Here is a 14964-nt window from a genome sequence, read left to right on the forward strand (position 1 = left end):
CTGAGAAGCCACTATCGAGGTTTTCTCAGATATTTCAACACAAAAAAAATGCAACCTCTGCCTTTTTTTGAAAGCCCCATGGTGCTCATGGTGAACTCACTGTGGGTGTGCCGAGCCCAGTTAATCAGCAGGATAAACCCCACACCAGAGCCATCCCCACCTCAGGAGGGTATAAAGGGCCAGTCCCAGGCTGGGGGAGCACAACTTCACTTCCAGCCACTTCCTCTCATTCCTTTATTCCTTGGATCACTCCTAGCAGCTGCCATGTCCCGCCAGTGCACTGTGAGGAGCCAGGCCAGAAGGAACTTCAGTGCTGCTTCTGCCTTCTTCCCAAATGCCAGCAGCTCCAGCCTCTGCCTGCGCCCTGCACCCCAAGCTGGAAGCTGCGGGGCCACCACTGGCTATGGAAGGTTCACTGGAGGGTTTGGAAGCAGGAGCCTCCACAACCTTGGCGAATGCCAGAGGATCTCCGTAGCTGGAAGAGGTGGTGTCTCCTACGGACCTGCAGGTTTTGGTGCTGGCACTGGGATGTCCTATGGGTTTGGTGGGGCAGTTGCTGGTCCATTTGGGATTGGCGGTGGCCCTGGATTCCCTGCTGTCCCATTTGGGGGCATCCATGAAGTGACAGTTAACCAGAGCCTTCTGAAACCACTCAACCTGAAGGTTGACCCCAATATTCAGAGAATCCGTAAGGATGAGAAGAATCAGATTCAAACCCTCAACAATAAATTTGCCTCCTTCATCGACAAGGTGAGACCTGAGATTCCTGGTTATGCTGTGGTGATTCTTTGCTGGAGAAGCACAAACAAGGGTGAATTATATCTTTAGCCAAAATTTTGCTGCTTCTGTACTGTCAGTTCTAAAATCCCAGCAGCCTGGGAACAAATCTTGAGGGTTTCCAGCTTTGAGACCATTTACATGTTTCAGGAATGCTGTAGTGAGACCAGAAAACAGGGACAAAGGGTGGTACTGGAAAACAAAAACAAATGGAAAACAGGGTGGTACTGGATGTAAGGAAGCAGAGTTGGGAAAGAGAGCAGGAGTGTTTAAATTGTCAGCTGTTCCTGAAGGGCTGAGACCTCCCACCTTCCAGCAAGTGAATCCTTGCAGGATGTGCCTCACAGGAAAACCATGCTAAAATACCCTTCTCTCTCCAGGTCCGATTCCTTGAACAACAAAACAAGGTCCTGGAGACGAAGTGGGCCCTTCTGCAAGAACAGGGGAACAAAACAGTGAGAATGAACATTGAGCCCCTCTTTGAGACCTACCTGAACAACCTCAGGAGGCACCTGAGCAGCCTAATGACAGAGAAGGAGAACCTGGGAGGGGAGCTGAGCAAGATGAAGAGCATTGCTGAGGACTTCAAGAACAAGTGAGTCTGTTCATGGTCTCCCTGGGCCTGGGTGGGCTGCAACAGATGCAGAAAATGAGGGGGGAAAAGCCTTTTTGCTGACTTACTCCTCTGAGAAAAGCCTCCTCTGTATTAAAAGGGTTTAATACAAGATATGGCTGAAAAGTAACAGGCAGAAAATTACAGGGCAAAAACACCAAGGTGCAGAACTATACATACAAAAAAAATTAGAGGCTGGTCCTGAAAACATGAAATAATTTTAAAACTAGCCTAGACCACCCCTCCACCTCCATTCCACAGATATGAAGAGGAGCTCAACAAGCACACGGACATCGAGAACGAGTTTGTGACCCTGAAGAAGGTGGGTTCACGCCCATGTGGCCTCCCAGCCCTGCAAGAAACCCCTTCTCCAGCTTTTCCTCTGCTTCTTTTAAACTCACCTCATTCTGGTAATATGTTTCCTCTCCTAGGAGGCGGACACTGCCCACCTGGAGAAGACAGATCTGCAGGCCAGGCGGGATTCTCTCACAGAGGAGATTGACTTCCTCAGAGCCCTCTACGAAGCTGTGAGCACCAGAGCTTATATCCTTCTCCCAGTCCTTGCCTTCCTTTCCCATTTCAGAGCCTCAGGGCTGATTATTTTCCCCTGTGTTGCACTAAATAATTCAATGTTTTTTCCATTTCACATTTCTGCATGAAGCTGTCTTGGAAAAATCCTTTTGTTCACCCAGCTATCCCTGCTAACCCTGGGGCTTTCCATCCTCCAAACAAAGTTTGTGTTGTGACTCAGGAATATTTGCTGGTTTTGCAGGAGCTGTCCCAGGTGCAGAGCAAGATCTCTGACACCTCTGTTGTCCTGACCATGGACAACAACCGTAGCCTTGACATGGAGGGCATCATCGCCGAGGTGAAGGCGCAGTACGAGGACATCGCCAACCGGAGCCGCGCCGAGGCAGAGTCCTGGTACCAGTCCAGGGTAAGCACCTGAGGAGGCTTCTGCAAGGGGAAAACCATCTTCCCATACCCAAATTCCCCTGGGGAGGTTGGTCCCACTGTGATTTTGAAACACAGAATGTCTTCAGATTTATTAACCCTATGAAATTCTGAAGCGTTAATTTGGGATTGGGAACATCCCACATTTTTGAACACGCAAACACGCCCAAACTTACACTCTGTTGGGCTCTAAATCCAGCTCGTTTTCCTTTGACTGGTTGTTCCTCTCTGTGACAGTTCGAGGAGATGCAGGCCACGGCTGGCAGGCATGGGGACGACCTCCGGAACACCAAGCAGGAGATCTCGGAGCTCAACCGCCACATCCAGCGGCTGCGATCCGAGATTGACAGCGTGAAAAAACAGGTAAAGGGCATCGCCAGTGCATCAAATGTAACCCTTCCTGTGACCCGACCTCTGAGTTACCCAGGGAATAAAAATAAATTCAACCAAGGGAGTTCTGCTGGATCAGGAATGAACATGACTGGATTTGTATCAGAGCAGTGACATCACCAAGAGTTAGTGTAGTATCAATGACGGCAAGGAGATTCTGAGAGCTGTGGAGGTAAATCCAGATCGTGACCTGGCTCAGAACATGGATGAGTTCAATGAATTGAATTCAATTCATGGATCAGTGATGATTAAGATCATACCTATTGATGTTAACCCAACATCAGATCTGGGATCAGGACCTCAGGATACAAAGAGCTGGATTATGCTCTCAATAAGGAATGAAAATCTGGATTTTCCCTTGCAGGTAACTGGGTTGCAGACATCCATTGCCGACGCAGAACAGCGCGGGGAGTCGGCCCTCAAGGACGCCAGGGCCAAACTGGAGGGACTGGAGACAGCCTTGCAGAAAGCCAAGGCTGACCTGGCCCGGCAGCTCCGGGAATACCAGGAGCTCATGAATGTCAAGCTGGCCCTGGACATTGAGATCGTGACTTATAGGAAGCTGCTGGAGGGCGAGGAGTGCAGGTGGGTGAGATCTTATATCCCAGTTTTCAGAGGTGCAGTGGAGTTGCAGACCCTGGTCAGGCCCACATTCAGATATGAAAGCTGTTTAAAGACCAGTGAGTCTCTGTGAAGGGGAGCTGCTTGGGACAGCAGCCTTTCATACAAACTTCCCACCTTTCAAAAATATTCAAAGGAAATTTTCCTGCCTTTGTGAGCAGGTCCTGCTCATGGGTTCCCTTTGAAGTCTCACTGGCTCTCTTTGTCTCCCTGACAGGCTCTCTGGAGAAGGTGCTGGCTCAGTGAACGTCTGTAAGTAACTTTTAGAGACATTTGGCACTTTCTAGATCTACCTCCCACCCCTGCTCAGAGCCTCTCCCACTCATCCACTGCCTGTGAATTCCTCTCATGAGAGTGTTTTCCTCTGGCAGCTGTGACCACTTCAGGAATGGGATATGGAAGCAGCAACTTCCTGAGCTCCAGTGGTGGGGCTGTCGGTGGGGTCTGCGCTGGAATGGGAATAGGCTCCATCTCCGGAAGTGGATACGGCACAGGTGGCTCATGCATGGTCGGAGGCAGCAGCTCCAGCTTCAACTCCATCTCCACCAGGAGATGTTACTGAGGAACTGAGTCCAGGCCCCAGTGCCACCAGACTGAGGCTTCTCTTGGGGCCAGTCCTCATCCAGCTCCTTCAAAAGATTCGGAAATCAAACCCATGTGTCATTATGTATTTAAAAGATGGTGTGCTCCTGTTTGTCCTTTGACCCTCAACTTCCCTCATTTCCTGGTGTTTGTCTAATAAAAGGCATGTGGAATTAATTATGTCACATCCTCTTTTTAATTACAATTCTTTTGTCTTACCTTGTGGCAAAGGGTGGTTGGTGCAGCACAGTAAATTTGCTGCTTTAGAGGTAAAAAAAGTCACACACAAGTTGAGACATCTCCTTCCTCTCCAGCTTCATGGACCTCATATCCAACAGGAATAAAGCATTTGGATGTTCTATTTCCATGAGGATGGGAAGATATGTACCCTTCCTACCTGACACAAGAGAAAGTTCTTCTGTCTTAATTCCTACATTATGACATCTCAGCCTTCTACACCACAGTAGTTGTGCCCAAACCTCTGTAATCGAACGGGATGAGTCATGGAGGGATATAAATCTGGTTTTCCCAAGAAAATGTGTGCTGCAGCTCATCTGATCTGCACACACATTTGCAAGGACTGATAAAACACCTCCACTGTCATTACCATAAGTAGAGATGGAAAACACCCATTAAACCCCCAAAGTAACCCTCTTTGGGAGGAATAATGTCCCCAGAGGAGGTTGTGAGACAGTAAAACACCCTCGGGGCACTGGAAAGGAAGTGGCTAGTCCTCTTCAGCACCTGCCCATTTTTCTCCAGCCTCTCGAGTCCACATCCCACTGCAGCAGCAGAGCTGGAGTTTGGTTTGTTATTTAAGCACTGTCCAGCATCAAAGCTCCATCCAGAGCTACATGGATGGGGAAGGGTCTGCAGGGGTCACACAAGGAGCAGCTGAGGGTTGGTTTGTCCACCTTGGAAAAGAGGAGACTGAGGTGAGACTCCTTGGGGGCTGCAGCTTTGTCCTGAGGCACAGCTCTGATCTCTGCTCTGGGGACCAGGGACAGGACCCAGAGAATGGCTGGAGCTGTGCCGGGGAAGCTGAGGTTGGATATCAGGAAAGGTTCTTCCCCAGAGGGTGCCAGGACACTGAACAGACTCCCCAAGGAATGGTGTGCTGGTTTTATCATTGGAGCCACCACGGAAGTGAGTTTTTTTGAGAGGAGCTGCTGAGAGCTTCCTCTGTTCCTGATAAAATGAATCAGTGAGTCATTCTAAATATTGACACTGTTAAACCACTAGAAAGCTGAACACAGCTCTGTAAACACACATGTTGAAAACTAAAAATCCTGGAAATTATCTTTTCAGGCCTGAAAGCAGGTCAACAAGCCCAGCCCAGCCCCATCTCGGCCTGGGCTGGGCAGGCTCTGCCATGGGGCTGAGGCCCTTCCCACGGAGCCCACCGCGCCCCATCGGCTGCTGGGCAGGGCAGGGGAGGCCGTGGGCCCAAGGCTGGGCTGTGGCTGCGGTTGCCAACACCTGGCTGCTACTAAGCCCAGCCCCGCCACCAGCCCGGGCCAAGTTGGGTTTGCTGGGCCCCAGGAGCAGCCCTGGGCCAGGCCAGCTCGGTCAAGATTCTGCTGCCATTGAGGTTCACCTGCAACCACCGGGCAGGGGAGGGGAAGCCACAGGGCCAAGGCCGGGCCATGGCTGCAGTTGCCAACACCTGGCTGCTACTAAGCTCTGCCCTGCCACCAGCCTAGGCCGAGCTTGGTCTGCTGGGCCCCAGGAGCAGCCCTGGGCCAGGCCGGCTCGGCCAAGATTCTGCCACTGTTGGGGTTCATCCACAACTCCTGGGCAGGGGGAGGAGAAGCCATCGGCCCGCAGCCATGTTGCGGCTGTTTCTGGCCTGGCTGCTGAGATCCTGGCCCTCCCCCAGCATGGCCGCTGAAGAAATCCTCTATTGTAAACAGCTCCACCACTGCCCAGCAGAAATCACATAGCCATCTGCAGGCCTGGGTGAGATATTCTTTCAGTACACAGATGAGACCTACAGACATCAATCCTCCCTCGGGTGAGAGAAAAGAACAGAGTGAGAACACATAGAGGAACAACATGAAGACACCAAGGTCAGTGAAGAAAGAGTCAAGTCCCAGATGGGATGGATGAGGAGATGCCTTGATTTTGGGGCTGAAATACTTTTGTAAAGCTATGGAGAAAGATGTAATTGATACATCAGACTCTTTTTCCCTGTAACTCATTGAAAAAGTATGAGGAGATTAAGTGTTCAAATTGTAGATATGAACAATGTTAAGTAAGCACATGTTAAAGTAGCTGTGATTCCATGAGAAATTTGAACAGAGAGAGAGGGAAGAGTGATGAAGACCCTTTGCCCCATGGAAAGAAGAAGAAGACCTCTGTTCTCAGTGATGAAGATGATCTCAGAGATAGATAAAGAAAATCTTTGCTCTTGAACAACTCATCCTTAAAATAGTACTCCATAAGTTGACATGACCCGTAAACACAGCTGTGGGAAGGCTGTGAAAGATGGGAGGGACTTCATGATTGCAGATTCCCAGGCAGCTGCTATTCGTGGAAATTAAAAGCCATGAGAGAACTGTTTCCTTGTGGAGAAGTCTCCACAACATTAACAAGAGAAACTTCTCTCCCTAAGTGAACTGAAGAAAGACTGTTCTAGAAGTGATAAACTGACTGAATTGGTAATAACACAGAAAAAGTTCTAGGGGGGAGAAGTGTTCTAAAGATTTTATTCTGATTCTTATTATTCTTTCTCTTAGTTACTGTTAATAAAGCTTTCTTTATACCCTTTTAAAGTTTTGAGCCTGCTTTGCCTTCCTCCTATCTCGCAGCAGGAAATGAGTGAGGATATTCTAGTGGGTGCACTGGAGTGTGGCCAGCGCTAGACCCACCACATTAATTGGTCAATTGGCCAGGAAATCTCAAATTGGTGAAGCAAAACCACTGGAAATGGTCACAGCCTCAAGGCTGCCAGAGCTCCAGAAGCATTTACACAATGGCCTTCAGCATAGGGGGGGATTTTGGGGTGTCTGTGCAGGACCGGGATTGGATTTGATGGTCCCTGTGGGTGCCTTCCAGCCCAGGACATTCTGTGACTCATCTTATAAGCAGCACTTTCACACCTTAGTTTGTTTTCTCTCAGGGACCCTGGACTTTCAGAATCCTCATTTCAGAATTCTGGGCTCCCACAAGGGCACTGCTGTCTCCCAAATCCCTACCTTTACCAGAAGCACCTCAGTGCAGATGAAGTTCTGCCTGGAAAGCTCAGGAGTGCAGACCAAGACAGGAACTTCTTGCCTGGATCAGCACAGGTTGTAATACCCCACAATGGCTGGAAATCGGAGGGCAGAGTCAGGATTTTTCTTTAGCAAAGCACATCAAACTGGCATTTTCCCAATCTCTGGATTCCCTCTTGCGGCAACTTCAGTCTCATCAGCTCTAAACTAAACAGGAACTACTTTAACCAAGCTAAAACCAAGCCCTAAGGCAACTTGTGGATGGAAATGGATTTTTTTTTTGCCCCAACAGTAATCTCCTCTTTGAAAAACAGCTTAGAAAATATGGGTTGGAAAGTTTTGTGAGCTGTCTCTGCCATCCTGTGGCATTAGAACGGGTGGGGGTGACTGAGTGCTAGATACCAAACCCATGAGCTCACTCCTTTAAGCTATGGTCAAGCCCAGCTCTCCAAAAGCATAAAAGGCTGAGAAGACTCCTGATCCTCTCTCACAAAGATTCCTGCTCCTCTGCCACCTCACCTCATTGTCCTCTTTCAGTGCTGGGTCTCTCGGAGTTGGTGCTGCTCCTCCATGATGCCCATCCTGCACAGCAGCCACAGCTCCGTGTCCGTGTCCCATGGCCCTGCTGGAGGCACGGGAAGGGCCAGAGGAGCCTTCAGCAGGAGGAGCCCTCACAGACTCAGGGCGAGCACGAGGATGGCCATGAGTGGAGGGCTCAGGGCTGCCAGAACAGGATACAGCCCAGGGCAGGAGGCAGAGCTGGAGAAGCAGAGCTTGGATTTGGCCCTGGAGGGATCCAAAAGGTCATGGTCAACCAGTGCCTCTTGGTGCCCCTGAACCTGGAGATTGACCCCAATGTGCAGCAGGTGCAGCAGGAGGACAAGGACCAAATTAAATCCTTCAACAACTAATTTGCCTCCTTCATCAACAAGGTGAGGCACATTCTGCTCCTCCAGCTCTGGCATTACCTGGAGATGGAGTCAGGAAGTTCTCAATGTTAGACATTTAATTCTAAATCATTAAAGCAGAGTTCAGGATTTTGTGCAGGACTTTGTTCCATATCCAGACTGTCCATATAGATCTTTTTGACAACCCGGATGCGGAGCAAATGATTTCTCCAGGTTTCCTTGCAGCTGAATATTTCTCCTGGCTCCCAGAACTTCCCACCAATGATCTTTTGGTGACATGCCCATCAAATCATGCTTTAAATTACAGAAAACATTTACAACCCCTGCCATATTAAACTTCCATTTCATGAAAAGCAAGGAAGTTTTGAGTTGAGGATCCTGAATTATTTATATTGTTCTGATGGCTTTCAGGTGCCTTTCCTGAAGAAACAAAAAAAAAGTTCTGGAGACCAAATGGAGCCTCTTGAAAGGCCAGAAAATTGTGCAGAATAACCTGGAGCCCATGTTTGAGTTGTACATCAGCAACATGAGGTGGCAACTGGAGGCTCTAGGACAGGAGAGGCTGCAGCTCAGCTCTGAGCTCAAGGCCATGCAGGATGTGGTGGAGGACTTCAAGTCAGGTAGGCAACACCCACAGAAAGACCTGTCCAGTTTGACTTCACTCCGTTCTTCCTGAGTCAGTGAAAAGGCGCAAGACAACCCAAAAAATGTGACCTCAGAATCATGGAAAGGTTTGGATGGGAAGGGACATTAAAGATCATCCCATCCGACCCCCTGACACAGGCAGGGACACCTCCCACTACCCCAGGCTGCTCCAAGCCCCATCCAACCTGGCCTTGGACACTTCCAGGGATGGGGCAGCAACAGCTTCCAGGGAAATCCATTCCAGGGCCTCCCCACCCTCACAGGGAGGAATTTCTTCCCAGTATCCCATCTATCCCTCCCTCTGGCTATGGGAAGCCATTCCCTGTGTCCTGTCCCCCTGTCCCTTGTCCCAAGTCCCCCTCCAGCTCTCCTGGAGCCCCTTTGGGCACTGGAAGGGGGTCCAAGGTCTCCCTGGAGCTCTGTGTTTTGCTTGAATTGCTTGGAGCTGCATCTCAGTGTTTGTCAGCTGAGAAGCCCAGTGTGGAGCCATCCCAGTCATCAGTATCCATGGGATCACAAGATCCCAGAATGGTTTGGGTTGAAGGGACCTCAAAGCTCATCCGATCCCACCCCTGCCATGGGCACGGACACTTTCCACTGTTCCAGGCTGCTCCAAGCCCTGTTCAACCTGGCCTTGGACACTTCCAGGGATCCAGGGGCAGCCACGGCTGCTCCAGAAATTCCATTCCAGGGCCTCCCCACCCTCAAAGGGAGGCATTTCTTCCCAATATCCCATCTAAATCTCTCATCTTTTAGTTTAAAACTAAATCAGAATTAGTTCAATGTATTGGATAGTTTGAGCACTTTGGAAAGTGAGGAGTTACCTCCCACCCCATGGAAAGTCACCAGGATCCTGGGCCCGAGTTTCAGCTCAGCATCTCTGGGCTCTTGGGAGCAGGAGTTCCCTCTCTCCTCCACTCTTTGCACTTCAGGAAAACATCCATCCAGTATTTTTGCCTGCTCCCATGGCCATGAGGGATCTCCTGGGAAAGGATGTGAATAAATGAGGAGCTTAAATTGTCTGTATGGAACCAGAAAAATGAGATGTGGGAGTGAGGTGCTCATCCCAGCTCCCAACAAGGGCACATGTATCCTGCCTGAACCCTCTGCTCTCCTTTCCCAGGAGATCATGTGCCTGCCACTCTGTGCCACTTTTCCCAACAGGAAAAGTTCCTTCCAGCATTGAAACATCCTTGACTGCCCTGGGGAAGGAAATCAGCACACACATGAAATCCTTGGACAGCCAATGGTCACATCAGAGAAGCACTTTAGACTTTAGAGCTCTGCTTGTGTCTGACAAAGTGGCAAATATTCCTTTGGGATCAGTGGATTCTGGGATGAAGCTCAATGACATCACATATGTTGCTAGGCAGGGACCATCCTCTTGCATCTACACCTACAAAACAACATCAGGCTCCTGCCCTACTTCCTAGGAATTTGTTCTTTCCACCTTTAACTATTTTAAACTTTTGAATCCCAAATTTTCTTCCTCATATGGGAATTGGAATTACATGATCTTTAATGTCCCTTCCAACCCAAACCTCTGATTCCTCTGGGCCAAACATTAATCCAGCAACTGGAAAACAGACATTAAATTTTCTCTTCTATGTGGCCAAGAGCTTCAAGACCCACAAATGGACGCAAAGCTGGGCCTCTGCTTAATGGAAATTATTTTCAGGGATGGATATTCCTGATGGGAATAAATCTTCCCCCATGAAAGGGCCAGGAGAGGCCAGTGGTTTATTACCTGCATGGACTCCTTCCTTTGAACTCCTCTCTTTCTCTCTTTCATCTCCCCCATTTAAGCATTCCATGGGAGCTGGGCAAGGGGCCAGGCTCCAGCTGGGTTTTGACCTTTCCCAAGAGCGTGGCCTCAACTCTCCCTGCTCCGGCCACCCCCCGCCCTCCTCCCCGGCCATCCCGCAGATCCCGGCTCTCCTGACTAACCAGGTGTGGCGATGACCTCACCCCCGGCTCCACCCAGAACATTTCGGGAGCACAAGGCTTCCATTTACGGGATAAAAGGTGCCTTTGATGAGGCCTTCAGCTTTTCTAGACGGCCCCTCCCACCCTCCAGCCCAGGGGTGCTGCCTTTTCCATCACAATCAGTGACATGGAAGTAAAAACAGTAAAGCTTCATCAAGGACTCTGTTCCAGCGCTGCTCCCTCCAAAAATCTGTGGATTGTTGGTAAACACCTGCAGGAAGAGACCCTTTGGTCTCTCCTGGTGTGGAGAGCGGGTTTGCACAGGGTGGAGGCTCTAAAGGGATTCTGAGCTCTCCCTTCCCAGCGGTACCAGCAGGAGATCAACAAGTGCACGACCGCAGAGAACAACTTTGTCATGTTCAAGGTGAGGAGGCACCACCACCAAAGCAGGGACAGCTTTGGAAAAACCACATTCAAATCACCCTTTGTATCCAGCAATGCCAGGCCCAGAGCACGGGACACAGGTGGAGTCATCCCAGGAAGCAGAAACACCTGGTTGTGCCAGTGGGGCAGTGCTGGGCTGTAATTCCTCCTTGTTTCAGGTCCCTCATCCCAAACTCAGGAGTGTCCCACAGATTCCACTGATCTGGTCCCCCAGATCAGCTCTGGGTCATCCAGATGTTGTGCCTTCACCAGATGCTCTGCCAGTCCTCAGCCTTTCTGTGTCCAATCCCAGCATCCACAGCTCCCTGGTCTCCCCTGCAGGAGACACAATAAGAAGCTTCTGCTGTTTCAAGTATTGTACAAAATATCTGTCTGGCAGGAAAAGGGAAATTCAGTGGTGTGACAGTGTTTGGATTCATGGACATCCTCCCTCCTCCCCTCCCAAAAAAAAAGGTGGAAGTGAGAAATTACTTTATTCTTGGCTCTGTTTAAAGGTGCAGAGAAATCCTCCATTAAGTAATCCTCCATTTCTGGTTTAATAAGAATTTTCAGTTCTTAATTTAATCTGAAACTCCAAAGGTTTGTGTTAGATACAAAGACTTCACTCAATGACCCAGAGAAGGTCTGGTCCAAGCTCCGTTGTCACCATTCCAGGATTTGGATGCTGCCTGTGTGAACAAGGTGGATCAGGGGACCAAGGTGGATGCCCTGGCAGATGAGATAAACTTCCTGCAAGCCCTCTATGAAGCACTAAGAATATCCCAAATCTCCCAGTCGCTGTTCCCCTATCTTCCCAGTCTCCAGAGGCTCAAGGAGCCCAAGAGCTGGTCAGTGTGATAGATGAGTAATGCGATGGTTGACTCTCACAATTAAAATCATGTATATATGTTAAGAGAAGTTTTATGGATTTATAGTAATGTTTTACCCCCCCTTGCATTGTTATCAGGGGACAGCCTGGGATGGTCGGGACATTTGGGATGGTCGGCTCGTTACTGTGGCAACAGCTGATCTCCAATCAAGTTGTAAGGAAATTAACTCCACCACTGGACAGCAAAGGAGTCGATAGATAGAACTTTGGGAGGGGCTAAAGGGTTAAAAGATGACACCTCCATTGTGTGGATAAGTACATGGTGGGAAAAATCCTCTGCTGCTCCCAGCGCCATAATATTTTCTCTATTCAGTCTTCTATTGTATTTTTGATAAAGTTTAATAAACCTTTCTAAATTTTTGGAAGTGAGTCATCTCTCGCATCAGCGCTGCAGCTCCTCCCCAACTCTCTTCTACACCTCAGCTCAGGACAAACAAACAGCGAAACATTTGGCACAGAAAATGAGTTTGTTTGACTTACAGCAGCTGTGCTGGATGCAGACCCAGATCTCCAACACCTCGGTGGTGCTGTCCATGGACAACAGCCAGAACCTGGGCCTGGAGAGCATCATCACCAAAGTCAAGGAACACTGTGAGGACATTGCCAACCAGAGCTGTGCCAAGGCCAAGTCCTGGTACCAGAGCAAGGTGAGGAGGTGAAAACAAACAGGGAGATTTTTGTTTAGCATTCCCCAAAGGCTAATTTATACTGGAGAGAACAAGCAGTGAGGACAGGGGGAAAAGGTGTAAAATGAAGTGGATTTGGAGAGGAGTTCAAATAGTTCCTTGGAGATGTTTGGCAGTTGGACTTGGTCTTAAAGGTCTTTTCCAACCTTCCATGATTCTTCACAACTCTATGGGAAAATGCTGCTTTGATAATGAGAGATGGAGGAGCAGAAGGAGACAGAAGGAGGAAGCTCAAGAGGATGAGTGTGGGAAGTGCTGGTGAAGAGAGGATCAGAGCAGGGTGAGTCTCTGCCTGTCCCCCATATCCCCCATGCCCCTCCCAGCCCACCCAGTACAGGAGGAGGAGGAGCTGCAGCTCTCGGCTGGCTGGCACAGGGATGACCTCCAGAACACCAGGGTGGGGATCTCAGAGATGAACCACCTGGTCCAGCAGCTCCACTCAGACATGGGCAGCGTGAAGGTGCAGGCACAGGACCTCCCCAACATGCGGCACTCCCATCTCCACTCCTGGCTGGAAGGGGCCTGGAAAGTGGGATCCAGACCCATCACATGGCCACTGGAATTGTTCCTGCAGGTGGCCAAGCTGCAGACGGCCATCGCTGACATGGAGCAGCATGGGGACATCGCCCTCAAGGACACCAGGGCCAGGCTGGAAAAACTGGAGACAGCCCTGCAGAAAGCCAAGGCTGACCTGGCCCGGCAGCTCTGGGAATACCAGGAGCTCATGAACATCAAGCTGGCCCTGGACATCGAGATCGTGACTTACAGGAAGAGTGAGGAGAGCTGCTGGGAACTGCCCCTGCAAACCAAATCACGTCCAAATCCAGAAACGTTCTCACCTTTGCCTTGCAAGGAGGTGAAAGTGTCACAAAGTTTTGCAGAGGGAATTCACTCCCATCTTACACAGTAACAGGTGTCATTCCAAATCCTCTTGGATACTCCCCATCACACCCAGCCTCCACTGGGTCTGTTTTCCAAGGTCCTTGGTTTGAAAATATTGCTTGAAATTATTCTTATAAGGAACCCTGACTTCTCCATCCTCTCTTTCTTCCAGGCTGTCTGGAGAAGGTGTTGGTGCCGTGAATATTGTAAGTAATCCATCTCACAAACAATATATTAAGTGATTCCTTGATTGTACCTGGAATTGAGGATAAGACAAGGAAGATGCAGCTTGTAATTATCTGCACAAAAATTAATATAGTTTTTCCAGCCCTTTAGGTGGGACTAGGGAAACCGAAGAGCCTGAGACACATTTTCCTCGACCAAATTTGAACTCAAAGGGATTTGTACATTGAGATTGTCCCTTGGGAGACTCAGATGCCTCAGGCCAGAAGAAATAAGATGTGTGAAATCCAGTCAGTGATAGACTGTCCAATAAATAACTGGAATGTGTGAAATTAAAGCTTGAAATTCCTTTGTACTCTTCCAAACGAACCCTGTGCCCCTGCTTTCCCATGGCAGTCGTGGTTTTATCTGGGAGCAGCTACAGAGGTGGGAACATACTGGGGCTGAGAGTGGGTTTCAGCAGCAGGCTTGGAAATGGGGGGATTCGGCTCCAGAGCAGAAAGCAGCTCCAGTGTGAGGTTTGTGTCTAAAAGCACCACCCAAGAAAGCCACGGGAGCTGAGCCGCTCACCTGGAGCACGGGAAGGCAAGCAGCACCTTCCCCTGCCAGCACAAAGCCTTGGAATCATCTCAGAATCCCTACTTGTCGCTTTGCCATGGAGGGAAAACCTTCCCAGCCCTATTTCTCAGCTTGGGAGCACTCCCTCTCCCCGTCCAAACAATTCTCCTGCCTATCCCTCCCCCAGCTGGCAGTGCAGCTTGTCAGTGAGCAATCAGCTGTCTCATTAACGAGTCTCATTAACGTCGGAGCTCAGCGAGCACCTTCCCAGTGCCCCGGTGCCAATCCAGAGGAGGGGCAAGAATTGTGTTTACCTCTGGAAGCAGAGCCTGTTCTTTCACCTGCCCAGGAATCCAAGAGAGCTGAGCCCGTGGTGCTCCCTCCCACCTACTCCTCTCTCACTCCCCAAATTCTTAAGAAATTCAAAACAAAACGTCTTCGCACAGGCAGTTTCTCCATTCCCCAATTCCTCTGGCATTGCTGGCTCACTCCAGGGCTCTCCTGCTCTACCTACATCCCAAAATTCAACCTTAATTTTCCATAGGTGAAAGGGCTCTCTCTAATGTCCAATTAATTCCTCACCCACCCAGAAGGGATCATTTTAAGTCCAAAGCCCAAATAATGCACAGGTGTCACAGCAGAAAATCATTCCCTTTCTCAGAAGCTGGAGACAGGTTAAAAATGGGGGGGGGGGGGGGGGGCGTCAGGGTTG

At 49.7% G+C, this 14964-nt stretch overlaps 2 protein-coding genes across 2 annotated transcripts; both read left to right on the top strand.

Annotated features, from left to right (window-relative positions):
• The first annotated feature begins 258 nt into the window (after positions 1-258).
• Positions 259-3917, top strand: LOC121343257 (keratin, type II cytoskeletal 6A-like). The gene is made up of 9 exons (XM_041418254.1): positions 259-750; positions 1158-1372; positions 1652-1712; positions 1822-1917; positions 2163-2327; positions 2582-2707; positions 3099-3319; positions 3573-3607; positions 3727-3917. The coding sequence occupies exons 1-9, from the start codon at positions 265-267 to the stop codon at positions 3915-3917; spliced, it is 1596 nt and encodes a 531-aa protein (XP_041274188.1). The 5' UTR covers positions 259-264.
• Positions 3918-8586: 4669 nt separating this feature from the next.
• LOC121343201 (keratin, type II cytoskeletal 75-like) lies at positions 8587-13712 on the top strand. The gene is made up of 8 exons (XM_041418170.1): positions 8587-8680; positions 10570-10655; positions 10996-11055; positions 11730-11824; positions 12425-12590; positions 12970-13095; positions 13204-13402; positions 13684-13712. The coding sequence occupies exons 1-8, from the start codon at positions 8587-8589 to the stop codon at positions 13710-13712; spliced, it is 855 nt and encodes a 284-aa protein (XP_041274104.1).
• Positions 13713-14964: the final 1252 nt, after the last annotated feature.

This window comes from Onychostruthus taczanowskii, unplaced genomic scaffold (assembly GCF_017590055.1).
Source record: "Onychostruthus taczanowskii isolate IOZ18803 unplaced genomic scaffold, ASM1759005v1 scaffold107, whole genome shotgun sequence".
In the NCBI taxonomy this organism is placed as follows: Eukaryota; Metazoa; Chordata; class Aves; order Passeriformes; family Passeridae; genus Onychostruthus; species Onychostruthus taczanowskii.

What these genes read in the sequence shown, in the direction of transcription:
- LOC121343257 (XM_041418254.1), top strand. Translation starts at nt 265, where the DNA reads ATGTCCCGCCAGTGCACTGTGAGGAGCCAGGCCAGAAGGAACTTCAGT. An exon ending in CTGGAGGGCGAGGAGTGCAG is followed by an intron (nt 3,320 to 3,572) that starts GTGGGTGAGATC and finishes TCTCCCTGACAG; the next exon opens with GCTCTCTGGAGAAGGTGCTG. An exon ending in TGCTGGCTCAGTGAACGTCT is followed by an intron (nt 3,608 to 3,726) that starts GTAAGTAACTTT and finishes TTCCTCTGGCAG; the next exon opens with CTGTGACCACTTCAGGAATG.
- LOC121343201 (XM_041418170.1), top strand. Translation starts at nt 8,587, where the DNA reads ATGAGGTGGCAACTGGAGGCTCTAGGACAGGAGAGGCTGCAGCTCAGC. An exon ending in GGTGGAGGACTTCAAGTCAG is followed by an intron (nt 8,681 to 10,569) that starts GTAGGCAACACC and finishes ACCTTTCCCAAG; the next exon opens with AGCGTGGCCTCAACTCTCCC. An exon ending in CGGCTCTCCTGACTAACCAG is followed by an intron (nt 10,656 to 10,995) that starts GTGTGGCGATGA and finishes CTCCCTTCCCAG; the next exon opens with CGGTACCAGCAGGAGATCAA.